This window comes from Scatophagus argus, chromosome 21 (genome assembly GCF_020382885.2).
Source record: "Scatophagus argus isolate fScaArg1 chromosome 21, fScaArg1.pri, whole genome shotgun sequence".
NCBI lineage: Eukaryota > Metazoa > Chordata > Actinopteri > Scatophagidae > Scatophagus > Scatophagus argus.
Window position 1 is genome coordinate 13,262,054 of NC_058513.1, and position 24,948 is coordinate 13,287,001.

General features: G+C 40.6%; 4 protein-coding genes across 7 annotated transcripts; 1 reads left to right on the plus strand and 3 right to left on the minus strand.

The window, feature by feature from the left end:
* Nucleotides 1-598: 598 nt before the first annotated feature.
* Nucleotides 599-10,551, minus strand: sec31b (SEC31 homolog B, COPII coat complex component). 2 transcript variants are annotated; one of them, XM_046377474.1, is made up of 25 exons: nt 10,400-10,551; nt 9,452-9,698; nt 8,993-9,188; nt 8,786-8,881; nt 8,182-8,322; nt 7,730-7,872; nt 7,546-7,645; nt 7,276-7,437; nt 6,590-6,742; nt 6,275-6,505; nt 6,093-6,167; nt 5,884-5,976; nt 5,662-5,770; nt 5,337-5,515; nt 5,128-5,254; nt 4,844-4,989; nt 4,286-4,459; nt 4,027-4,179; nt 3,748-3,925; nt 3,261-3,656; nt 2,367-2,425; nt 1,903-2,028; nt 1,689-1,808; nt 1,503-1,574; nt 599-1,301 (listed from the first exon to the last, which is right to left on the minus strand). In XM_046377474.1, the coding sequence occupies exons 2-25, from the start codon at nt 9,652-9,654 to the stop codon at nt 1,122-1,124; spliced, it is 3,612 nt and encodes a 1,203-aa protein (XP_046233430.1). In that variant the 5' UTR covers nt 9,655-9,698; nt 10,400-10,551; the 3' UTR covers nt 599-1,121. The 2 variants fall into 2 exon arrangements, with proteins under 2 accessions (XP_046233430.1, XP_046233431.1); XM_046377475.1 differs by having other exon boundaries at nt 9,452-9,676; nt 10,400-10,547.
* Nucleotides 10,552-10,745: 194 nt separating this feature from the next.
* Nucleotides 10,746-13,383, minus strand: ndufb8 (NADH:ubiquinone oxidoreductase subunit B8). The gene is made up of 5 exons (XM_046378033.1): nt 13,223-13,383; nt 12,849-12,975; nt 12,586-12,685; nt 11,965-12,120; nt 10,746-10,903 (listed from the first exon to the last, which is right to left on the minus strand). The coding sequence occupies exons 1-5, from the start codon at nt 13,311-13,313 to the stop codon at nt 10,811-10,813; spliced, it is 567 nt and encodes a 188-aa protein (XP_046233989.1). The 5' UTR covers nt 13,314-13,383; the 3' UTR covers nt 10,746-10,810.
* A 44-nt stretch (nt 13,384-13,427) lies between these two features.
* On the minus strand, nt 13,428-15,548 carry gpx9 (glutathione peroxidase 9). The gene is made up of 4 exons (XM_046378034.1): nt 15,049-15,548; nt 14,843-14,936; nt 14,139-14,269; nt 13,428-14,052 (listed from the first exon to the last, which is right to left on the minus strand). Exons 1-4 carry the CDS (start codon nt 15,178-15,180, stop codon nt 13,903-13,905), a joined length of 507 nt encoding a protein of 168 aa, XP_046233990.1. The 5' UTR covers nt 15,181-15,548; the 3' UTR covers nt 13,428-13,902.
* Nucleotides 15,549-16,193: 645 nt separating this feature from the next.
* On the plus strand, nt 16,194-18,958 carry fbxl15 (F-box and leucine-rich repeat protein 15). 3 transcript variants are annotated; one of them, XM_046377954.1, is made up of 6 exons: nt 16,194-16,360; nt 16,727-16,886; nt 16,994-17,496; nt 17,601-17,827; nt 17,988-18,202; nt 18,461-18,958. In XM_046377954.1, exons 1-4 carry the CDS (start codon nt 16,335-16,337, stop codon nt 17,788-17,790), a joined length of 879 nt encoding a protein of 292 aa, XP_046233910.1. In that variant the 5' UTR covers nt 16,194-16,334; the 3' UTR covers nt 17,791-17,827; nt 17,988-18,202; nt 18,461-18,958. The 3 variants fall into 3 exon arrangements, with proteins under 3 accessions (XP_046233910.1, XP_046233909.1, XP_046233908.1); XM_046377953.1 differs by having other exon boundaries at nt 16,195-16,360; nt 16,724-16,886; XM_046377952.1 differs by lacking the exon at nt 16,194-16,360 and having other exon boundaries at nt 16,662-16,886.
* Nucleotides 18,959-24,948: the final 5,990 nt, after the last annotated feature.

Sequence of the window (24,948 nt, forward strand, 5' to 3'; positions counted from 1 at the left end):
AAAATGAGCACACTGAGGCACTTTACTGCCTTCTGCTGCCATGATACACCAAACTATCCAGCTTTACGTCCAGCTACAAAACATCAGAATATCAATTTTTCCTTTGTCAGTTCATTTAAGTTGGTATGATCTAATCTAAAACAAATATGGTCTCTAAAAAATATTATTCATGGTTATGTAAGGGTAAGACGTAACGTGGGTGGAAAGAGAGAGTGAAAGCATCGTTAACATGGAGGGTGTTGCACGGGATGCCATTCGCAGTTCACAACACGGTTCACAACATTCATACTGATGAAAAAACTGAAAAACGATTCAGTCGTTCACATGATGTAACAGGAAATAACAATATGCAAACAAGGCTATACAAAATGGAAAAAAAGAACTAAACTATGACAGTCTTCTGCAGTGCATTGGCCAAAACTCCTCATGGCACCATGAACTGGCCACAGTCTGTTACAGCAGGTGACGAGAACAATCAATATTTATGTTACAGTGTTTTTACAAACGCTCTCGAAGCTGGCTGTGAAATTCTGCAACGTCAGTAAAAAGAGCATCGCTCCAATTCTCCCTTGTACAAACTACACCGACAGGATGAATAGTAAGTGCAACGCAGATTTTATTATCCCAATTTCCAACCCCCCGTAGCGGACGCAGGAGTTACTTGTCCCAGACGTTTTGCTTCTGCAGCTGGAGCACTGCATGCTTTCAATCAATAATGTTTCCATGAACTCAACAATATGCACGTGTGCAGAGCGAAACGTGGGCTCAGAAAATGCACCTACTTGTACAAACACCACCTTGATTCAAACTTTTGCACCACTTTTGTATATTACATAAACTGTTGAATTTACACAGAATCACAACTTTCAGAGAATACATTCATCTTTTCATATTGTAAAATTATCACAGCAATATCGACGAATCTCTACAAAAATCCACCTCACTGTCACAATCAGCCAAGTCCCTCCGGGAAGGAATAAGTATGGAGTGAAAGACCACAATCCGCAATGTTATCAGTAATTATTTTCATTATCAAAGCTTGTCATCAGGTCAAAAAAAGAGAAATAAATACATATATAACAATTTAACACTGAAGTGCGGTATGGCGGTGTCTCTGGGGGTTAGACGCCCAGCTTGTTGGCGATGGTCATGACCACTTTGAGGATGGGCATGAAGGCTGAGATCTCACTGAAGTTGCTGCTGCTGACCACCTGGGTGTGGACCTCCAGACCTCGCTGGTAGTTCTGGCTCGCCACACAGCGGCTGATTTCGTGGAGCCCGTTCAGGATGCTGTGAGAGAGCTGCGAGATCGGCAGGGAAACGATGTTACGATGTTGTACCTGATGTAACTGCTATGAAATGTCAGAAAAATGTGAAAAAATGCCCCTGACAGGTCCTCCCCCCCCCAAAAAAAAAGACTGGATGATTTGAATGAGGAACTGCAGTTTGTTATTTTCTAACATTTTTACTTTTTGTACTAACACAACAAAATAATTTCTTACCGACTGCTCTCTCAGCTTGTCATACAGGTATCCCAAACGTTTGGCTGCATCATCAAGTTTCCTTTTTGTTTGCTGAAAAAGAAACATTTGTGACCACTTGATATCCAATAAAACTTCTTCCTATCTCCTTTGTTACATTAAGCTACACACACACACACACACACACACACACAGAGTGAGCCTTACTGGGTCTCTTGCTGCGAGCTGGCAGCGCTGCACCAGGCTGTCAAAGGTGGATTTGAGGACCATGTGTTCAGCTGGGATTTCTTTCTGCTCCACCCTCTCTGCTGGCAGCTGCTGGAGGAGCTGAAGAAAACAAGGACGTGAATACAAAGTGTTCACATTTGCCGTGCATGTTGCTGTTGAGAGTTCAAATGATGGCCCCTCGTCGAACACCAACCTGCACACTGGGCTCCTGGGGGGCCCCAGGGGGGACTTGGGCATGGTCGTGGGGCTGAGGGGCCTCCACAGGGAATCCCATCACAGGGGCTGTGATGGGGGCTGGTGGAGTGTAGTTATCAGGGACCTGCATACACAAAATATTAAGACTCATGCAGTCAGTGAGAGGAAGGTTATAAAACACTGAAACTGAGTTGTGGTCAGCAGGTTGAATTTGACATGTTATTAAAACCGTATTTATTTTTGTCTGCTTTTTAGTTTAGTTTAGTTAATGAAATTAATAAGTTAATGAGAGCAGAACTCTCTGTGGGTTTTCCACTGTGCACAACATCTTTAAAATAACAAACAGTCATTTAATTCTTTGCTGTTAATACAATATTTCTCTGTGGTGCATAAGGAACAAACAATACATTACAGAACTGAACTCTTGATGGGGTGAATATTAATTGATAATTGTGGGAGTACCTTCTTCTTCCTGGGTCCACCTCGCACCGCTGGTGGGTCATTCCAGCCTTCCTGAGGGGCTACAATTAGAAGAGGAATAGAAAAACATTAGAAACAAACAAGCAACATGATTCGTGCAGTTACACTCAAGCAGCCAAAGACTGTCTGCACATGACAGTCTCTGAGTGAAGGTTAGTCTATGTGCCAAAAAAAAACATTTAAAATAAAAACATGACAATAAGCCATAGCTCTCAGTAGCATGGCAAAATGTTCAGAAGCACTCAAAAGCAACAACAGCCCAATATGCTGGATATACCTCCTCATGTATATAACAAGTGAAAATGTTTCGGAAAATGTGACGCTTGGGTCTTAATTTGTGCTAATAATGTAAGAAGTGATGTCAACTAAAAACTACAGTCTCTGGATTCAAACCTGGAAACTGTTTATAGTGTTTTACGCTAACATGGTTACAAATAAATCAGCTCTCGCCATGTCCCTCAAGCACAGTGGCACAAGCAAACACCACCAAAAACACACTGAGTGAGCAGAACAATATAAAAATTCTGTACAACGGACTTCAATCCAATACAATCATAAAACCTAAAGCAGGAATATTGTATTGCATTGTATCATATTGTACAGATGGTTTTTCTGGTCACTCAAGTGTATATTTCAATCCACTCATGTTCCATATCCAACCCTGTCACCTTGGAGGTCACATTGGGAATTCAGCCAGGGAAAGTATCCTGCAAGTCAAATGAGGTGGACAGCTGAAGAGGACTTGTTAACCATTAGCAACAGATTTCAGCTAACATGAGTCTCAATCTAAAAACACTTAAGTAAATGTCTGAAAAAAAAAAAAAAAAAAGAATTCATGTAATTTTTTGCCTGCAAAGGGACCAACGTGACATCTACCTGTAGGAGGAGGAGCAACAGCAGGGGCTGTGAAGGGCTTTACGGCAGGAGCTCCGGGACCGCCCTGCGGATACCCTGATCCAAGGGGTGCATATGGACCAGAGGCCATGGGGGGTGCAGGCTGGTTGTGGAGGCCCCCTGGGTACATGGGAACTGGGGCTCCGGGCTGGGAACTGGATGGCATGAGGCCAGAGGGTAAAGAGGTAGAAGGCATGAAGCTTGTCGGTGGCACCCCGGGGCTGGGCATAGGAGGCAGGCCTCCGGGGTTCGATGACGCAGGCTGTAGTGGAGGTCCTGATAAGTTAGCAGCTGGCATAGAAGGACCTGGAGGAGGGAAGGCTGAGGGTCCACCAATGGGCATAGGCTGAGGTTGGAATGGCTGATGAGGAAGGAAACCTTGGGGAAAAAAAGGACCTTGAATAAATCATCAACCACCAAATGAATGCAGCCCGAAATACACTGAAGTAGTAGGCAAGCAACAAAAAACCTGGAGCCGGAGCGGGATGTTGGGGGTAGGAAGGCCTCATTGCAGGGCGGGTCGCATTGGGCGGCAGTACATGAGAAGAAGGTGGCAGACCAGGCCCGGTGTTGGCTGGAACTTGTGGGTTAAAAACTGACGGCATATGAGGCTGCTGTTGGGCAGCAGTGGAAGGCTGGTACTGACTCTAAGGATGAAGAGGGGGGTAACACTGTTTTTAAAAGAAGAGTTCAAACACGCATGGTTACATTGGAAAGATAATCTCGCAAAACAATAAATTTACCATACCATAACTTGAGCTTTTGGTGCAGGAGTCTGAGCAGCAGGAGAAGGTTTGGCCGTGGACACACTGACTCGCTTGAAGGAATTTGCAGGCTGCTGTCCGACGGCAGCCTCTTCCTGAGCATGGAACAGCCTCTCTCTCAGCATCATGATTCCAGCCTGGGGGGGGGGGCAAAAAATTGTACAAAAACATAAAAGGTGTTTAGTACAATCCAAATCACGCAAAACTATGGATCTGTAATTAGGTTACAGCTATGCTTCTTACTTGGTCAGAGTTTTCAGGCAGGTAGGCCATGGCAGCTGCCAGACTGCCCTCTGCTGCCAGTATGCCAGCATAGCAAGTTAGCTTCTCTGCCAGGATGGGACTCTGGACAGCCACCTCGCTGTTGCGGAGGCGCTCAATTGACTTACGCAGCATCATTACTTTTTCAACCAGATCCTGAAAAACAATGAAAACAAACAACCCACATATCTTAATCAGACATTGTTATGTCAAGAATGCGCCCCAATTTAGAAAATCCAAAGACATCCATGTGTTTCCATGACTGGAATAAATTCAGAAATCGCATATTTAGGATAACAGTAGAATATCAGCTCCTACTTTTGGCTTACAACAGCACATTGCCTGTGAAGCCCATAAAAATTCTCTTGCAAGCTCTTCTCAAACTGCTGCACCCAGTTCTGCACGTCAGTACAAGCAACCATCCCTCATTAAATAAGATTGTTGTTCCACTCGTTGATTTTCAGATGTGGTAAATGCCATACAAAGACATTTGCTTTTTTGCTCATAAACAGCTTACACAAAATTTCACAACGATTATACCTCAAGACCAAGAGGGGAGGAGCTTTCTCTGTGAGAGGTCCAGCACTCCACTAACTTCTCAATGTTCCCAGAGCAGATGTAACACAGACAGGCCTGCAGGCAGCGCTTTTCTGTCCTCTCATTCTCCAACCGGCCTCCCAGGGTATCTACCAAAGAGAATTACAGAATGGCATAACAGAAAAGTGATTCAGCAAGTAAAACGAGTACTGCTGAAAAGGTACTGCACTCCTGGAAGCGAGGCAAGCTGTAGCATGATCGGTGCACTGCAGGTGAGAGCGACTTACCACACAGACGGGCAAAATCCTCAGGGTGGGCGTAGGTCAGCAGAGCAGCAAGAGCCTCCTTCCAGTTGTCCAACTCACAGCTTTCCACTATGTCTCTCCAGTTCTGGGTCACCACTGAAGAGATAAGCTGCAGTTGGGGACAAATCTAATTAACACACATAAATATTGTGCTATCCAACTGAACCACAGCGAGTCAGACATACACTTACCATTGAAATGCTGTTCTTTTGCTTGCTTAGGTATTTTTGCTGAGTTTTCTTGAGCAGCTCCTCTCCTCCACTGATAGACAACAGAATGGCTTCAGCATAACGACCATCATTCAGACAGAGATCCACGGCTCCCTCAAAGTTACCAACCAGCAGCGCCTGGCTTATCAAACCATCAGTATCTTGACAAGAAGAACATGAGCTAATTAGCTAATAACCCAACAGCGGACAATTACATGCAATTACATTTCCATTCTTGGCAAACAATGACAATGTGTTAGACAGAGATGATAAGGATTCAACCACACAATGAACTGAGGGAGTTTACCACATGACACAGGGATCTGGAAGTTGGAATTTTCCTTTGGGGTCTGACTAAAGAAGTCTGCGGGTGAAACGGAACCTGAGGTTCCCCCTTCAGTTGCTTCTTCAGCCCTCTGCAAATGAAACAACAAATATTTTACAATAAACATGGGCTGCATAACTTGGTACCCAATAACAAAGACCAAAAAGATGTGAAAATAGACATTTTGTGTGCAGAATGTCTAACCTCAGTGGAGAGTCTCTGCATCTTCTCTGCCAGGTCTTTGGCATCTACTCCATGTCCATTGTGCTGAAAACTCTTCCCCAGACACTTTGAAATCTGAACAAACATAATTTTTACAGCTAAGACACGGGATACGAGTCACAGCTACACTGTTATACATGATGGATATCAGTTAATAGCTACACATATACAGTTTATCAGAGACAGAATACCTTTTTCTCCAATTCATCTTTGCTGAAACCCAAAAGTCTGAGGAATTTAATGCGGGCTTCATCTTCAAAGTTTACCTGTAAAGAAAGTGAAAATTTCAAAAATCAACATTCATTAACAACACACGGACTGACTGACACAACTTGATGTTGTGTCTAAATATCAAGAGGACATGAGGGCCCACCAGAAGGAACTTCCATATGTCCTGCTCCGCGTCTGACTTGGCGTTCTGAATCTTGGCTTGGCAGTAGCTGTTGAAGGAGCCTGACTGCAGCGCCGCCTGCAGTTCCCTGGAGCGCAGGAGGAACTCTGTCTCCGTGGTAACCTGGCTCACAAACACTTGTCTGGGGGCGGGTTGGGGGCTCTGCACTGGGGGCAGCTTTGGATTCTCAAAGGTTATCAGCTTTCCACCAAACTGAAGAAAAAAACCCCACATCGGTCATTAAGATATTATTTTAACATGTTTTCCAATACCATGACTATAAAACACTTTACTTACAGCAAAGGAAGCCCCCACTGGCCTGCGCACCCACTTTGGTGGCTTCTTCAGAGGGGGAACTATGGTGTCTTGAACTGTAGACTGAGGAACTTGCAGTGGAGGCAGCACCTGTCCTGTACCAAAGGGATCCATTGTATCAAATGAGGAGGAGATCTGTTAAACAGAAATGTTAAAAGTTAAAACAAGCACGACTGAAACAATTAGTCGATTTAAAGAAAATTCATCAGCAGCTAGCTTGCTTACTGATTAAGCAAAAATGTCAAAACTGTATTGGTTGTATCTTCTCAAATGTTAATATATTCCATTATATTGAATGATTATCTTTATGTTTGGGACTTGAGGTCAGACAAAACATCCTTAAATACAAAAAACATATTTAAATATATCAACTTGTGCTTTTTGAAAATGCGGTGGACATTTGTAACTGCTGACATTCTATATACCAAATGAATAATCACTAAATTGAGAAAATAATCAGCCAATTAATAAATGATGAAAACAACTGGCAATTGCAGCCCTACTTCAGGTTATCGGGTAATTTAATATCATATTCTGTGCATGTATCAATAACAGACAGTTTATTAGTCAATGTCAATTGCTTCACACCAGCACCATCTTGTGGAGAAAACATGCAACTCCGCATGCATCGTTTGGGATCAAATACATCCCATAAGAACAGCAGCTACCTTATCAGCTGTGCTCAGCTGCTGAGCCTTCAAGCTTCCTCCCATCACAGAGTAGACTGTGATTCTCCCATCAAATGAGGCGGCTGAAAGCAGGGCTGGATTCCTGGGGCACCACTGGACATCAAAACACCACTGGTTCGTTGTTGGAAGCTCGTAAATGACCTAAAATTAAGAAAATTACACCTGTGAGGATCCATGGCCTTGTCACAGTTGTCACGATAATGAGGAACGGTCACTCAGGGATAACAGAGGAGCAGCAGTGTCATATACCTCTCCAGTATTTGGATTCCAACATAGAATCCTGTTGTCTTTTGCACTACTCAGCAGGAGCTCAGAGTCCGCTTGGCTCCAGGATATGGATAAAATTCCCCTGTAAGAAAATACCAACAGCTATATTCTCTAAGATGACTAAAAAACAGTACTGAGCATAAAACTAAAACAGTTAAAACCTCACCTTGTGTGGTTCTCAAGGACTTTAAAGGGCGAGGTGGCAAAGCGGAGGTCCCACATCTGGATGACTGGCAGTCGGTCATCTTCAGACGCCAGCACTAACTGAGTGGCCACATCAGGGTGCCAAAGCATTCCTGAACAGTGCATCTGAAAACACATAGCAGTGAGATGTTCTAAAGGGTTCAACATAATAATTTTCACTTTTTACTTCACCTGAAAAAATAGGAGTATGTGCAGTCCTGACATAAGATAAGAAAATATAAGATAATCCTTTATTGATCCCCAGAGAGGAAATCTGACAGTCAGGACAAACAAAGTCTTTGATTAACTGCTAAACACATGTTCAATAATCTGACAGTATTGCTGAAATGTAACAGATGAGCCTTACTGGTGAAACACAGGTCAAAAGGGAAATTTCAACTTCAACTTGCTATATTTTGTATTTAAGCCACCAACCCTGTTGCTGTGGTCACTGATCTTGATGATGGGCTCGTTCTTTCTCAGGTCCCACACAACTGCTTTTCCACTGGGGTTGGCAGAGGCCAGGATGTGCTGAACCTGCCTGTTCCAAGACACAACACTGATGTCTTCTGCGGGCTGAAAGAAAAGACAAAGGCTGTTACTGGGAAAACAAGCCTGACTGTGAGGCAAACATATTCAAATGATAAAACCACAAAGCCTGTGCTATGCAAACACTGTTAGTATGTATTTAAATAACCCTTTAGAAACAGGTACTGATAGTTGTTTTTGTAAAATTTCTAAATGGCTTGCTTGAAAAATGATAATTTTTCTTAAAAAATATCCACGTTACAAGGCATTAATAGCTACAATTGGACAGGATACACGACACATGAAATGGAAAAAAATGGAAAACATAAGCAAAAGATATGAATCCACAAATATAAAAAAAAGAGAAAGCTGACTGTTGTGGATTGTGCTTTCTTCTTTGTCTTATGATTCAAACAGTAAATGGGTCAAGATCAAAATAAGAGGTGAACTCATCTCTCAGAACAGAGGTGTGAAATTCATTAAACTGCTGATCCCATAATCAAGCACCCACCTGTGTCTTTGCTCCAGGCGTCATTGGGCTGCTAAAGTTGTTCAGATCCCAGATATAAATTTCTGAATCATTTGCCCCTGATGCGAGAAGATTACTCTGAAAGAGAAACACAGTTGAGAAAGATTAGCAGAGTGCTACAGTACCAAGAAAGACAAGTCCTTCTGTATTAACTGTCTCCATGGACACATCTTGGCTGCAGATATCTACCTGAAAAGGGTTGAAATCAAGTGCTCGAATGGGTCCTGTGTGTTTGTCAGACTGTCCCACTACAGCATCTGCTCCAGAGCTCATTATGACATCTGGGTTATATACAGTTATTATTCCATTTTCGCTGCCACCAACCAGTCTCCCTCCAGCACCATCTGCTCCCATTCCAAAATTCACCCATATGATACTGTGCAACCTGTGGAATATGAATAGTACAGGGAGTTATAGGCTACAAATGGCATGATTATGCCTTGTGAGGCACATCACATAAAGTGTTTATATGCTTTTCCAAATGACACAAGACTGAGTGTAAGGATGAAGGTTTGTGGCATGTGAGTCAATCTAATCATTTATGGTCAGATTTTCTCATCAATCAAATATTTACTTCCATGCAGAAATGCATTTTTAACAATTGTGGCTTATCATTTTGCCAACAAATTTTTATTTTCTATAAATTACCTGTTTGAGGTGGGTAATGACCCTTTGAGCTGCATTTCTAGCGAGGGGTCAGAGAAATCCACCTCAAATATCTCCAGGGCAGCTGTGGTGTTGAAAGAGGCGTCAAGCTGCTGAGCTGATGTCCCCAAGGCCAGGTGGATAGGATGGTGGCTGGCAGGACTCCACGCCTGGTGGGCAGTCCTCTGGATCTCCTTCAGCCTCATTTTCCTCTACAAGTTCCAAGTCCTGGACAGACGAACCGACTCCACTAAATCAAAGAGAATACATTTCTTTGTATCACAACTGGCGTGGATTAACAATTCAGAGCTACGTGTCTTTAACAAATGTGTAATCACTAATCAAAAATTTCTAACTTGGCTCTATCAGGGTGTCTCCCTTGCTAACAGACTGCCTCCGACTATTTCCTGAAACTGATGGCTAAACTGACCGCTCGACCATACAGCCTGCTTCCACCCAATGTTAGTTATACAAATATAATGGGTTAACTACATATGTCGTGGATTTAATGTCGTTGCCGGTGAATTTTTCACATAAAACTGTTGCCAGGTCACACAGAAATGAATTAAACGCAGGCTAACCTGATATGCAGCTAACGTTAGCATTTTCCGTTTACGCCTCTCAAGCGTGTTTCAAACACTTAAGCTTCGGTTAGTTATTTACATTGTGTACAGAGTATCCAAACACAGTCATTGCTTAACTGTCACTTGAATAATTTCGGGTGATCGGCTAATTTCGCCACATAAATGAGCCGGCAAATTAACGTTTCATCAGACAGTTTATTCGACAGTGCCTAGCTGTTTCAGAGCATTACCGGACTCGCTAGCAAGTAAGCTAAAAGCCACCACCCTTGTTACTATGTTTCAACAGCAGCGAGAGGCACAATGTATCAGACACGTTTAAGACTAGCAAGAAAAATAAAAAAGAAATGTGGGATTGAGAGCAACTCACGCCAACTGTCTAAATCACAGCCTGACTGTCCGCATCCACAACAAACTAGCGTACTACTTATCAGCCAAGCTAACAGCTTAGACGCAAGCAGGTTCAGACCAAAGTGCTTTGCCGTGTTGTCACTACGCTACGGTAGCCGACACGGACATTTCTCTTTTGATAGTGGCCTAACGTAACCCCGATGTAAACGCTGACCCAATAAAAATGTATCTTGTATGCTGTATTTCTTGCATTCATAACGAGGGTGTCCAAGAAGTTCTCCTTACTTTTTTTTTTTCTTAATTTTTACATTTGGCAGACTGGCATTCTTTCTATACACAAAACAAAAGCAACACAGCAAGGAATGTAAACTTAACGTTTTTATTCTTGACAGAGATATATACACACACAAGTAGAATCAGATTTTAGTCATTAGATTTCATAATGTTTGACTTCTTCTGGTTGTTTGTCTGGAGCTCCTCCTCTCTCCAGGTACAGGTCATTAAAGGGATACTGTTTCGGGGCCTGCAAGGGAGACAAATGCTTATTAAAAATGAGCATTTCATCTACATATGGCACAGCACTAAAAAGAAGTGACACAAAAATACTCAAACAACTACTAAAAACACTGATATTTTTGTGAGTCATTTATGTTAAAACACTTACATTGCGATCTACATTATTAAAGGATGAATGCTGCTAGTAAAGAGTAAATACAGCAAACAGGGTTCTTAATTTAAATTCATATAAACAACAGGTTATATGCATACCCAATCACAATACTGCCATTTAACCTGTCTATCTGTATTTTTGAGCCTCTGTAACAAACTCTTTGAAACATGTTGATAAAAATAAAGTCGATGAGGTAAAACATTAATCCAATAAATTTATGTAGTCTTTTCAATTGAGTATATGACAAAAAGACTAGCAAATGATCACATTCTGTTTAATATTTGCTTTTACACAGCATCCCTTTTTTTGAGAGTTGTATTAAATTTATTGAAACAATTTTACATTCTGATTGAAGGTATTCAGAACAGAAGTTAAGTTTCATATAGGTCTTGCTCACTTTATAATCTTCAAGTGTGAGCAGGAACCTTCAATGTTATACCTAATCACCTGATAAAAACGACATGTTTTATTTCAAAATCAAATATGTTTGAATAATGGCTTGAGCATCAGCATAACTGACAAGGAATATAACAACATAACTATCATGGAGTATTACCCTAACATACCTAATGTAATTATAAAAGTCTCTTCAGCCCATAAAAATGCAAATACAGTATATAATTGACAGTTTCACTTGAAATTAGGTAGTAGTAGTAATAAGGTTGTTTGTTTTTTCAATATAAAAATATAAATTTGACACAAGTAAAAAAATTTTTTTCCCTGTGAACACATAGTGTTTTTTTGTACCAACAGTTTATGATGACAAGCTGCCATGTTCAGTCTCACATTCAGTCTAAGTCACACACATGTACATGATAATAAAGTAATAATAAAGTAATTAATCCGCTCATGTCACATACCCTGAAAATAACATGGAATACAAAAAATAAATCCTAGCATTCATCTGTACTTACAACAGGTTGGTAAGCTGGAAATTTCTCCCCAATATAGAACATAAACAGCATGAACCCAATGAAGCCAAACAATTGTTTGCACATTGTCGACCAGGGCACGGGGCTGGGAGATGTATCCACACGGTTCCTCATGAACATGTCAAAATGCCAATGCATCTAAAGACAGACATAGAACATAGTGAACTCTCATAATACAATAACAACTTATGTTGTCATCTACATTAACTAGTAATTGTACAGAGACCCTGACTTGTGCATCCCTAAAAGCAATGTGTGAGCACTGATAACATGCAGATCACAAGTGGTGGCAGCATCACGCCTCACCAATGACTGTCACTCAGAAATTAGCAGATTTATTTGAGAGACCTACAGGGCTCTCCGACAATCATGCGTGGGTCACAAGTATGACATTTGTTTTGATGGGTAAAATATGTCAGAATGAGCAACACCAAAATAATTTGATGGTCAAAATCATGTCGCACATTTGATACGTAGCAATTCCTTGCTACTTACTGCCTGACATATACATTGAGATAGATAGATACTGTCATGGACGGTATGTAGACGGTACATGTGCACCTGATAACACAAAAAATGATAATTACAAAATCTGTATTTTACCGGCTCTCCCCAGTTCCTCCTCAGGTCAGGTTGGTCCCACTGATACCAAGGGTCCCTCTCATGCTGAGATCTGTCTGCTAGCTGTGGATAATCACCGTAGCTACAAAAACACAACGATGACATACGTGATCATCTGTGTGAAGACTTTGTTAGTGGTGGTTGAAACGGTATTAATGTACGTTTACGTTTAAACATGTGCCGTAAGACTGCAAAAAAACAGAAGAATTGTTTGACCGACAGGTCTGTGTAAAAACAAAGCTCACCCCTCGCCGTTGTCGGGATATGGTTTATAGTCCGCAACCGTCATGTTGTACTTCTTTGCAGCGGCAGCTATCTCCTCGGGAGTCTTCGGGCATGGACCAAGTCCAGTGCCACTCGACACACCAGAGGCTGAAACCAAGAACTGCATATGTTATTATGCCAAGTAGAATTTAGCATCCTTGCCAACGAAAAACAACGAAAGAACGACAATGTTAGTGTGTCCGCTTTCACCCTCATTCGAAACAGCGGTAGCTAGCATTAGATAGCGTTAGCACGTCAAGGTTACTTCGATTCGCTGCTTTTATATGAAAACTCTGATGCCTATCTTAAGAGATATGCACCAGACAGTATAACCAAAAGGTATAACAACACTAACCTGCTCTAGATCCCGACAAAAGGGCTGAAATGCCAGAACCTTTCCCTTTAGAAAAGGCTTGGGCCCATCGCCTAAATCCAACACCAGCCATGTTTACTGGCTGCTGCCGTCTGACAGACTAAGGAGTACGCATGCGCAAGGTCAGACGTATGGGTCGGCATAAGGATCAATTCAATTCCATTCCAAATGTAGATTATAAAACAATATAACGGCTATTAAATACTGCTACGTCACAACTTATTAATTATATAGTGATGCTGGGAGTGACAACAAAAGTAATGACAAGTAGTAGGACGTTTATTTCATAGCGCTTTGTTCATTTTTATTTATTCTTGAGCTGCAGACACAATCAAAATAGAGAGAAGTGTGACAGTGATATGAAAACTCCTCCAGCGGCTGAAGGGAACTCGTCCTCAGGGTGAATGCACGGAAGCCCTGGGGCCGTTCCTCCTCCCATCAGATCCAGCTCAGGTGCACGAGTGCATTTACTGAGGGATCGTCACTCTGCCACTGGTGACAAATTGAAGAAAAATCCATCAGAGAAGTTCTGCTATGTCCTTCTCCACTTTCTCAATGGGGCAATGAAGTTCATACCTGCAGTAAAGTGAAAACATTAGAGCCACCATAATAGTTAGACTGGCTTGACCAAATTAAGGATGACTGGGTTTCTTACTTGAGGTTTATGGTGTATAACTGTACCTTTTAAAGGGCACACCATCTGCACTGATAAGGAACTTCTCAAAATTCCAGCGAATGTCATTGACTTTGATTGGGGACCAGTAGAATTTCTTTATATCTCCAATAACAGGGTTTACAAATGGCAAAGATTCCTGTGGAAATGACCATGCATCTAGATTTATTTATGTACTCATTGGTAGCCGATAATATCATATATTCACCTCCTAAAACACAATACCTTAAGATAGATGAACAGAGGATCTTCATTCAATCCATTCACATCAACCTTGCTAAAAATGGGAAACTTTGGCACAAATCCCCCACCAGGTCTCACATACTTAAGAATATTGAGGGTTTCATGATTCACCTCTGAAAAAAAAAGTAAAAAGAATTATTACTACTGTGTTTTAAACACGTGTATTGTGAAAACCGTAATTTGTGTATTAACAACTTTGTCTGCAACTTGTCAAATGTTTACCACATAGCGTGAGCACATACAAAGTGCGTATGTCAATCAGCAGTGGAAGAAGCATCAAATACCATGTAATGTTAATGAAAAATGCTCCATTACAAGGAAAAAGCAACTTAACTTAAAAACAAAAACAACCAACTTAACTATAGCTCGTCAAAATGGAGGTAGTTTTAACTACTTTATATACAGTTTGGTATTGTATAGTTCAGTGGTTGGGGATTGGACCCCCTCTAAAGGTTCACAAGATAAATCTGATACTGAAATCTCCTATAAAGGGCCTATAAAGTAGTATATAATGGAAATATTAAAGTAGATGTACCCTAAAATTGCTCTTAAGTACAGTATTTGAGTAAATGTACATAATTACTTTCCACCAATGATGCAGAATACAGTATTTCTCTGGGTACAGAAAACTATCAGGTTAATAATCTGTTATTTCTGTCACATTTCAAAAGCTTCACTTTTCCTACCAGGTGACTGAAGACCAAATTGATTGCAGGGGAATCCCAGGACGGTGAAGTTGAGGTCACCAAACATTTCCATTAGTGCATTCAGTCGGTGGTACTGAAAAGGACACAAAATCAAATGTCTTAAACAAAAATGACTGCACACAGATAATGTGTTATGACATAATGTGATCTGACTGTAATCGATCAGTGGTATTGCAGAATATTACCTCCTCTATTGTTGACCCTCAGAAGGTGGCAACGTTGATGATGAGAAGCACCTTACCCCTGTAGCTACTGAGCGGAACCGGCTGTCCATCCAGGGTCTCAGCAGAGAAATCATAGATTGATTTATTTGTCATGCTTGTACTTTAGCTTGTATATGGGATTGTAGTCAGTCAAGAGTGAATGTTCACCCAGCTATCCTGTTGGCTCATCTCATTCACTGAAACATAACTCATGGGTCAGCAATTGTTCAGCGTGACTGACTTCATTGTTCTCCTGGGCAGAGGTGAACTGACAGGATGGTCATTTGTTCAACACATGTATTCCAGGAGAAGATGCTGTTTAATATGGTAACAGTTAGGCTAATTGGCAATAGGAAATTAAATATTCAAAACAGAGTTGAATAGGTTTGCATCCTTTCCTCTTTACACTTGTTGTGACACGGCTGATAAATAGAGATACATAAGTAGATTTATTTTGTGTAACGTGACTGCACTGTGCTTTGTTCGCTAATACAACATTACTACAGTAGTCCTTCTTTCTTCTTCTTATTATTATTATTATTTCTTCCTGCTAACTCTGTACTGGTTAGTCTGTAACTTTTGGTCCATACACTGACACTATTTTTTTTTTGTTGAAAACATAAATGATGAATACATATAAATCATTGTAAGCGTATAGGACGTCTCTATAAAACATTTCAAACATAATCGTTAAACCAAACCAATTACATTAAATTGCCTATAACGTGATCTTTGACGTAAATCCGGAAAATTACAACGGTTGCGTTCACTGGTTATTGGAAAAAAATGGTATTCGAATAATTATCTCTTTCTTGGCTGTATTAGACCGCGGTCATCTTAATGCGACCGTCCCTAACATCGAAGCCCATACCTTCGTTTGTAAAGGACAATAGATTTGATCTCTATACGGGCGATGGTAGTTGCTGTTTTACTTAACAAGTCCAATTGCGCAGAATTGGGCTACTTTGTGTTTGCCAACAGAATAAAAAGGGAGATATCCTACAGGTAGCCATAACAGTTCATATAAGTGGGTCTTTTACCATCAGTTCATGCGTTCGTTTTCCCTTAAACGCCGTATACGTAAAATACAAAACAGTAACCCATCTGCCATTCTCAAGATAATTTAAGTCTTCCGACAGTCCCTGAAGGTTGCATTGGGTTTGGGTTTCACCCCAAACGCTTGCAAAATGCTCAGGAAAAATACGTTATTGTGGCATTTTTGTGAAGAACCACACGTCCTTAAAATGTTGTAACAGAGCCGACTCAGAATGGATGAAGAAACTAAAATGCGAACGTAAGTGTCTTATAAAATGGGAGTTCTTTATTTAAAAAAGCAAGTGGATCGTTGGCCCCGGCAGGTTAGCTTCTCAGCTAACAGTGATAGCTTACGACTAACAACAGCTACTGATAAGATGAACGGGATGCACGTTTGTTTGTTTTTTTGCTGCTTCTATTTATTTATGACAGTTAACTTCAATTAAATTACGTATTACAGTGACAAGGCCGATTCAATATTCTTAACTGCTGTTGTAATATTTCCGTCATTCTTGTTTTCTGAGGCGTATGTTATCATTCATAATTGTGTTTATGGTGGCTTCCTTGAACGCTGCATGTGGTCTCAAAGTTCAGCTGTGAAACGAGGTTTGCTTTTTTGCAGCAGATGTCATCTTTTGGATTTGCCCTGGGAAGATGTTCTTGTTCCACACGTTTTATGCTATTTGCCACTACAACACCTTGTCAGCCTGCAGAGGGTGAGCAAACAGTTCCACAGCCTCATCCAGGTGTACTTAGCCAACTGCAGGACTTTTGATCTGTCCGCGGTAAGTACCGATGACTAGGAGTTTTAGTAGCTTTTCCATGTATACGTTTGTAAAGCTATATGCCTGAGAGGCGACGTCTGCTATCTCCTCTGTTGTGATATTTACAGGTTGGACCATCCATTCCCAAAGAGGCATTTTGCTCCATGTTAAAGGACAACAAAGTTCTCCATAGCCTGTCACTTCAGAACTGTTCAGATTGGTTGACAGACAAGGAGCTGCTGCCAGTTGTTGGCCAGAACCAGCATCTTCAGAGAGTGGACATGAGCGGGTGTGTTTGGCTCACCCGCCACTCACTGGTGGCGGTGTCCTTGAGCTGCATGCACCTCAAGCACCTTGGCCTCGCTCACTGTGAGTGGGTGGACAGTCTGTCCCTGCGCAGCCTGGCTGACCACTGTGGGGGGCTGCAGTCGATTGACCTCACTGCCTGCCGCCAGCTCAAGGACGACGCCATCTGCTACCTGGCCAAGAAGTGTTTGAAATTGAGGTCTCTATCTTTGGCAGTCAATGCTAACGTCACTGATGAGTCGGTGGAGGAAGTGGCCAAGAACTGCAGGGGCCTGGAGCAGCTGGACCTGACAGGTTGCCTGCGGGTCAGAAACCAGTCCATCAGGTATATCATATGTTATTTCCTAGTATAATCCAACTAATTTTGTGCCATCCCACCACCTCCCCTGTGCACACATCCATAAAATCCTCTGTCTGCTGTGCTCACAGGACTCTTGCAGAGTACTGCCCGAAGCTGCAATCCCTGAAGGTGAATCACTGTCACAATGTGACAGAGTCAAGCCTGGATCCTCTGCGGAAGCGCAATGTTGTGATAGATGTTGAGCCGCCTTTACAGAGGGCTCTGGTACTTCTTCAGGATGTACTAGGATTTGCTCCCTTTATCAATCTCCAGATATAGCCAGAGGGCCATCTGAGTGTCCAACAAGAATACACAGGTAGGTAATATGAGCAGTATATCTACTTTATGAGCTTCTGACGTGTTTATATCCAAAACTATCGGTCAAATATTGTAACAGGACTAGAGCTCAACCACAATGAATTTATTATAGTCCATTTAGAGCAGATAATAATGGTGACAATCAACATTTGTTACAGGTGTCTTCATCAAAGCAGTCACTCTCAGCTGGGCCACAAGGACACATGAGTTGCTCTAAGAAACGACAATCCAAGAAGAGCTGGAGTTTTTGTGGCAAAGCAGCTTTGACAAAAACGCTCACCAGAATGTGAAAGATGCATATTTAAGACAAAACAAAGCCATGTACATTCAAGAATTGCTGCCTCATGTCCAAAAGATGTCACTGCACTACTGGGTAATTGTGGAAAAGCAATTCTAACCAAAGTACAGCATGTTGTTTCTTTTGGTTTTTAAATAATGCACACATTTTGATATTGTGTATATGACATGTTAAGAAACATTTATCTTATGTTTCATTTAGAAACATTATAAAAAAAAAAACAATGTTTGAGTTTCATTAAACATGTCATTTTGCATGTATGTGGCAGCTTAAGGAGTTCACCCAATTTCACAAAAACATTTTCTTACTTAGTGATTGCTTTTATTTGTCCAGGTTTTAATATCTTCACTACTGAGACTTCTGCTGCCACCACAATACAATAAAAGGTGACTGCAATTTTGTTTGTGGTGCTGACTGTGTGTCTTCCAGAAACAATGTCCTGGATCCTCAGGATAATCCAGTGACCTCGCCGTCAACAGTTTTTAACGGCTGCACTTTGAAATCCGTTCATCTGCTTTGTCTTTCACTGTAGTTGTTAGACTTGAATGATCTGCATGGCTGACAGCATATTAGTGGGAAAATGTTTATATGTTATACTTATGATGTGGGTGAAGCAACCCTTTAATCCACGATGTTAATAAATGCATTACTTGTATATGTATTTGTTTGAAGTAAGTATAGGAATTTATTATGACTGTTTCCAAAACCCTTGAAATAATTTTGTAGAAAGTATGTGTATTAAAAAGTCTGTTGTCCAGTAATAGCATATATGACTTATATAAGGAATATTAAATTGTAAAATACACTACCATCAGAAAAGACTGCTGTCGTTTTTCCACTGCATTGAGAGGCAAGAACCTCCTGTTCTGTAATCAACTGTGTAATCTTATGTGCATAAGTACCTGAACTCTGGTTCTTCTTCTCTTTTCTCTAAATTAGAATTGGAAAGTACAGAACCGTGTCCCAACAAGTGGTGAATATAGAGCTCAAAGACAATAAAAGCACAGTCAAATAGTTCGAGTATGCAGGCAAACATTTTTGTTGACCTTCTTAAACAATGAAAATGAGCGTGATGTGACTCAAGTCTGTAAACTGCTGTTAAAAGCAGGATTCCTCTAATTCCATTGACCGTGAAGCATAACAGGGTCTTGTCAAGAGACAATGGGGTTCATCTCTTTAACGCACCAAAGTTTTATGACTCAAAATGGCACAGGGTGGCAGCAATGAGTCAGGATATTTATCTGTTTCAAGAGGCTGACGTGTTAACTACAGCACATTCAGGAACTATTGTGATAGTCTATGATTTTAAACGTGTAAGGTGTTTTTGTATTCGGTGCCAGTTGCATATAAAAAAGTTTTAAAAAATTCTGATAGAGAAGGGGTCTAATGTTTAAAATGAACATCAGATTTATGATCTTGTTAACACTTGATGCAGTGAATGCACATAAAAACGAATGTTTCCCCTTGTTGCTGTACAGCTATGTCTCAAAAAGCCATCTTACAGTTTCCTCTGGTGGTCCGATTGGCAGACTATATTGTAACTTGTCTCTGTGACAACACAACAGGTCTATTTTCCACTTGATGGCATGGTTTACCCCATCTGCTGCATGCTGTCCGCAAGCTGAATTTGCACCAACAGAGATTTGTGTTTGGAGGGCTTCAGGGATCGACCAGCATCCTTCTGTTAGCTGTGCTGATCATCATATTGTACCGCTCTGCCTCTGAGGAGACATCACAGTGTCATTAGTTATAAAGTAAATCTTGAAATTTCAATTTATGAGGCAACTCATGCTGTGTACCGTGCAGTAGATGCCTGTATGTAACCAAGTTTAGCAAGATTTTAAGCAAGAACAAGCAAGCAGTTAAGAGTGATGCCTGACAACTGCATCACTTTTTCTCCTCAAAGGAAATGCTGCAAAACTGATAATAAAGAATTTTCTGTAAGACACGCTTACTGAAGTAATAGAAAATAACATCTCATCCTCTCATCTGTATAAGACTTATAAACAACATAGTCAGTGTTCAGTGGCCCAGCGTTGGCCCGTGTGCTTGTTGCTACTCAGCAGCCAGTGGGTTAAAAATGTTTGAGACCACATTCATCATGTAGCACCTCAATTAGCATTGATCTGCAGGGGGGGAAAGAAACATCGCTGTGTTATTATATACCATGGAGCAATTTCTGTTCCAGTGATTGAGTGCATGGGAGGATTTCTCAAACATAGCCGGCCTAACATATTTTGTCTTCCTGTCAATAATCTAGCACTTGTCTAAATTATTGATCAATAGCGACTGATCATTTTATACCCAAGCACAGTGGTGAAGGTGGTCCATTTTATTCAGTTTGGAGTTTTTAGCCCTCCGGCATCGTGAACTATACTGTACTTGTTAAAACAAAGAATAAACCCAAGTTCAGTCTCAGGCTGCTTTCAAACTCCTCTCTGATGGACGGACTTTGTTGTTATGGCAGCTGTTTCGCATAAAAACTGCAGTCTCTCTCAACACAGGCTGTTTCTTAGCATACATTTTGACTTCTAATGGTAGAAATTGCACAGGTGTAACTAATAACATCAACTATGGCTTTAGTCCACTCAGATGTCCCAGTAAGGGACTGTGTGAATGTTAACAGGGTGGTGAAGGTGGCTGAATCCTATATTTCACAGTATAGAAAGCAGGGACCTCCCCCTTATTTATATTTGCTGTGGACCCTCAAAACAAAACAAAACAAAACACAACAAAACAAAACAAAACAAAACAAAACAAAACAAAACAAAACAAAACAAAACAAAACAAAACAAAACAAAACAAAACAAAACAAAACAAGCACAGCTGAGTTACTCTAGCCACCAAATGAGTAAATCAGGCCCCAGGCTGCACCTCTGTGTCTAATTAAATATACCCGAACAATACAATATTTTAATGCTATTTCTGATTATTTATAATAAAAATTAATATGAATTACATCAGATGATGCCTGACACAACCAGACTAGTGATGTAGTAGTAGTGTAGTGGTCGAGAGAGATATCCTTCTTTCCCTAATAACTATAAAGGTCTTCATCTATCTCTTTCTCAAAACTGACATAATGATCTCGATTTTGTTTCAAAGACCTGATACAAAGACAGGATGAGGAATGAGTCAAATAAAATATAATGAAATAATAAAACATACATACTTTTGTGATCAACCCCAATTAATTTTTGTACATTCCCTAAATCATATCAGTGTGACTGTGAGCTGGCGTGCACAATGCCAAGACTCCGAAACTGAAGCAGTTAAATAGAATTCAGCCATCATTAATCTTAATATTTACACATGTGGTTTTCCTGCTATGGCATGTCAAAATGTCCTCCATGAAAAAAAGGTTTATTAAGGCTGTCATCTGCTCATCCTCACTGTGAGTTGTTCTTTTTGACTCTAAGTCATTTGTGGTGATTTAAGGAATTACTTTCATTCTTACAAATTAGTTTGCTCCCTTTTCTTTGAAATTTAAGTTTGTTGACTATAAAAGAAATGGGGGGAGAGTGAGAACTCATTTCCATGTTCAGATGCAGGGCTTTGATAAACTCTTTAAACTTACCTTTTTGTAGACCACATGGACTCACCTGCCGTTCGGTGTTTCTGCTGGAATTAAGAGTAACTTATGTGTAACTTATCTTAGAATTGTTGCACTTTGTAAATAGTGTAGTTTGATTGTTGTGATTTTTGTGTTTTTGTATTTCAGTCTTCTGAGTTGGCTTATTTGGGGTCCTTGTATTTTTGTAACACAACTACCATTAGTCTTCGGTCACGAAACATCCCCGTCACACAGGGAATTTAAATATCAATTTCACTTTAGGCAACCCGTAAAAAAACCAAAACCAAAAAACACAAAACAAAACATTTTAGTTTGGAAAACCAGGAGAAATAAATCGTTATAAGCAATTTTCACGTAACATTAACCGACTGAATAATAAAGCCAGAGTTATCAAATTACTTTTTAGTTATTTATGTGAATGCAACAATATTATTTTCATCTTCAGCATGTGTAACAACAAAACACATCCTGCTCAAGAAAATAATCAGAAATTGGATTGGGCCACTTTTCTGATTCCTCTTAAACTGTCTTAGAGATTTTGTTCATTTTCATATTTTTAATTAACAGACTTTCTGTCCCGTCTTCCATCAGTGAATGAGTCTTCCTTTCATTTATTTGATGTAGTTTATCTCCTCCAACCATTCATATACAACCTTATTGGATCCTGCGACTTAGGGATCCATCTTTTGGCTACCAGAGAAGCATAACTAATGACAACATTAAAATGGCTTTGTGAGCGTGGCCATCAAAATGTCGATCGACCAAGCAAGTAATAATGTTGGGTTTTAAAATCAGCATGAATAAACATGTAGAGTCTGGTGAACTAAAGAGCAAGTGGCTCATTTTAGAAAGATTTTGAAGGTGCTGATGAACTTGTGGGAGATGCTGTTGGACCTCTTTAGGGATGCTATGTGTCATGGTTGTGAGGGTTTAATGAAAAAGACTGTAGATAGATTCAGGCCAGGCACTGTTGTGTTTCCAGCATCTGAGTAGAATGAATGACGATGCCACACAAGACGTCTTTAGGGTGCCGTCTAATTGAAGCAACGTTTGAAGCCTTTCTAGGACTCAGAACTGTCAGACCAATTAGCATCTTCCTAATTACTGTGCTCCTAACCCCAGACTGGACAGGAAACACATGGTCAGCTAGCTCCAGACCTGCTAGTTACTCACGCTGTTTATGTCTTCATTGAAACATTGTTCTCATTTGCTTTGAATGAATGGAACATCATCACCAGCGTGACTCACACTGTGGGTAAAGAATGTTGGCCCAGTTCCTATTTCGAACAAGCTATACTTTTATGACCGACGTTGTAAATTTCTTCTCATGCTGCTTGCAGGTGATAGTTCTCCTGCTGTCACAGTTGGTTAATTCATCGACTAGTTGGTCAACATAATTAATTACCAATAATTTGGTAATTGATTTATCTTTGAAATTGTGAGGCAAAAATATTCATTGTTTCCAACTTCTCAAGTGAAAGGATGTTTTTGCTTTCCTTATTTTGGTTTTGTACTTTTGATTGGACAAAATAACTGGGAATTGTTTCATTTTCTCAAACTTTCTCAAAGTTACTCTACTGTCATCCCCTTTACAAACTGATAACTGCAGAATCACTGTACTATAATAGAGCTGTGGGTATTAAACTCACTGTGTGTAATTTCTGCTGTTCCGGGTCTCAAAATCAAAACATTAACATTAACATTAACATATGTAGTGCGATGATGTCGTGAAGTATTGTGGGACCGCAGGAGTTCACTGTTAAACAGCCTCCTCCGCAGATGAAAATCTATCTGATGTGAAAATTTATTCAAGTTCAGTCACTTTCACCAACTTCCTTCCTCTCTCTTCCTTCTCCTTCATTCCCCTAGAAGTTATGCAAACTAGAGGGGGCAAACGGGATATGACACCACTGACAGACGACCAAGTGAAATCCACAGTTAGGTCAACTAAAATTATGGCTTTCTCTACCTTTGAAGAAGGTCATTTCGCAATGTCTAGTTGTTTTTACACTTTTTAATGACTGAATGTTACATAAATACCATGTTCAAAGGAATCTTTAAGCAATTAACTTTGCATTCTGGCAATTCCTGATCAGTTCATTTCTCCAGAAATAACATGATTCATTTCACGGTCTTTACAAAATGTGGTTCTGTTACTCCTCCACTGTCTCAGCCTTTAGTTCTGCTGTTGAAGAAGTGACCTTCCCTCCTGCCAGTCCCCTGCTCTGCCACCTATGGTTTGCATTCAGCCGGATTCTGAGTACCCAGAGGCCAAGTTTTTGTAGCCACGCTCAATTTGCCTTCAATATAAACACACTGATTTACCTAATACAGAATATGTATACAATAAGCATGACAAGGATTCATTCTGGCAGGAGCATTTTGCCCTCCGACTAATCTGGGCTGCTAAATTGTGAGTAACAGTGCTGAACTTGTGTCCTCCAGCCAGCAGAGATCAGAGTTCAGCATTCTGCTGTAATCACGCTTCACATCTTGTTATGCTTAGTGGACACTGAAAGATGCTTGAGGCTGTCTCATCATTTACTTTGTAAGGGGATTAAGACAAAGGAAGACAACTCTGAATTCACTGCATAGTGGTTAGAGGTCTTCATCGTGCTCCTTACTTCTGCACTTTAAAATATAGACCATCACTGGAATATCTATGGAACATGGTGACTATTGTTTATAGTGGGATATGGCCTACATGTTTAAAGCCATGATCAGACTACCATAACCTGAACCCCCCCCCCAAAAAAAACAAATCAAAACAAAACAAAAATATGCCCAAAGTGTCATTTCTTTCTTCTTCTCTTTTGCTTCAGTGTCAAAAACTCTATCATAAAGGAAGATCTTAGTGTTATTTGACAAATGGAGAACAAACAGCAAAATATGTGTTTAGTGCATGTCTCTGCCCGCAGATTAATGACATTAACGAAGTTTCCATTAGTGCAGCGATTGGGGGAGACAGAGGCGTCCATGCGTAAATGCACATGACTGAATCACTGATAAGAGAAAATGAAACACATCTCTATGGGCCAAGAGGGGCCAGGAAACGCCACTCCAGATTAGCCTGCGGCCCAATTTGTTGTTACTTCATTAACCAACCAGCATCTGTAGAGCAGGGGAGGGAAGTTGTGACCCATCTTTTGCCGAAATATTCCCTCCTCTGCCTTCACTGAACAGCAACAGAAAAAATGCTCCCTGTGCAGAAAGGCAGTTAGGATCATAATGGAACAAAGTGACAGGA

What these genes read in the sequence shown, in the direction of transcription:
- sec31b (XM_046377474.1), bottom strand. Translation starts at nt 9,654, where the DNA reads ATGAGGCTGAAGGAGATCCAGAGGACTGCCCACCAGGCGTGGAGTCCT. An exon ending in TGTTGCTCCTCCTCCTACAG is followed by an intron (nt 2,426 to 3,260) that starts GTAGATGTCACG and finishes TTCTAATTGTAG; the next exon opens with CCCCTCAGGAAGGCTGGAAT. An exon ending in AGCTCGCAGCAAGAGACCCA is followed by an intron (nt 1,575 to 1,688) that starts GTAAGGCTCACT and finishes TTTCTTTTTCAG; the next exon opens with CAAACAAAAAGGAAACTTGA.
- ndufb8 (XM_046378033.1), bottom strand. Translation starts at nt 13,313, where the DNA reads ATGGCTGGTGTTGGATTTAGGCGATGGGCCCAAGCCTTTTCTAAAGGG. An exon ending in TATCCCGACAACGGCGAGGG is followed by an intron (nt 12,686 to 12,848) that starts GTGAGCTTTGTT and finishes GTGTTTTTGTAG; the next exon opens with CTACGGTGATTATCCACAGC. An exon ending in TTCCAGCTTACCAACCTGTT is followed by an intron (nt 10,904 to 11,964) that starts GTAAGTACAGAT and finishes TCTCCCTTGCAG; the next exon opens with GCCCCGAAACAGTATCCCTT.
- fbxl15 (XM_046377952.1), top strand. Translation starts at nt 16,677, where the DNA reads ATGTGGTCTCAAAGTTCAGCTGTGAAACGAGGTTTGCTTTTTTGCAGC. An exon ending in GGACTTTTGATCTGTCCGCG is followed by an intron (nt 16,887 to 16,993) that starts GTAAGTACCGAT and finishes TGATATTTACAG; the next exon opens with GTTGGACCATCCATTCCCAA. An exon ending in GTCAGAAACCAGTCCATCAG is followed by an intron (nt 17,497 to 17,600) that starts GTATATCATATG and finishes CTGTGCTCACAG; the next exon opens with GACTCTTGCAGAGTACTGCC.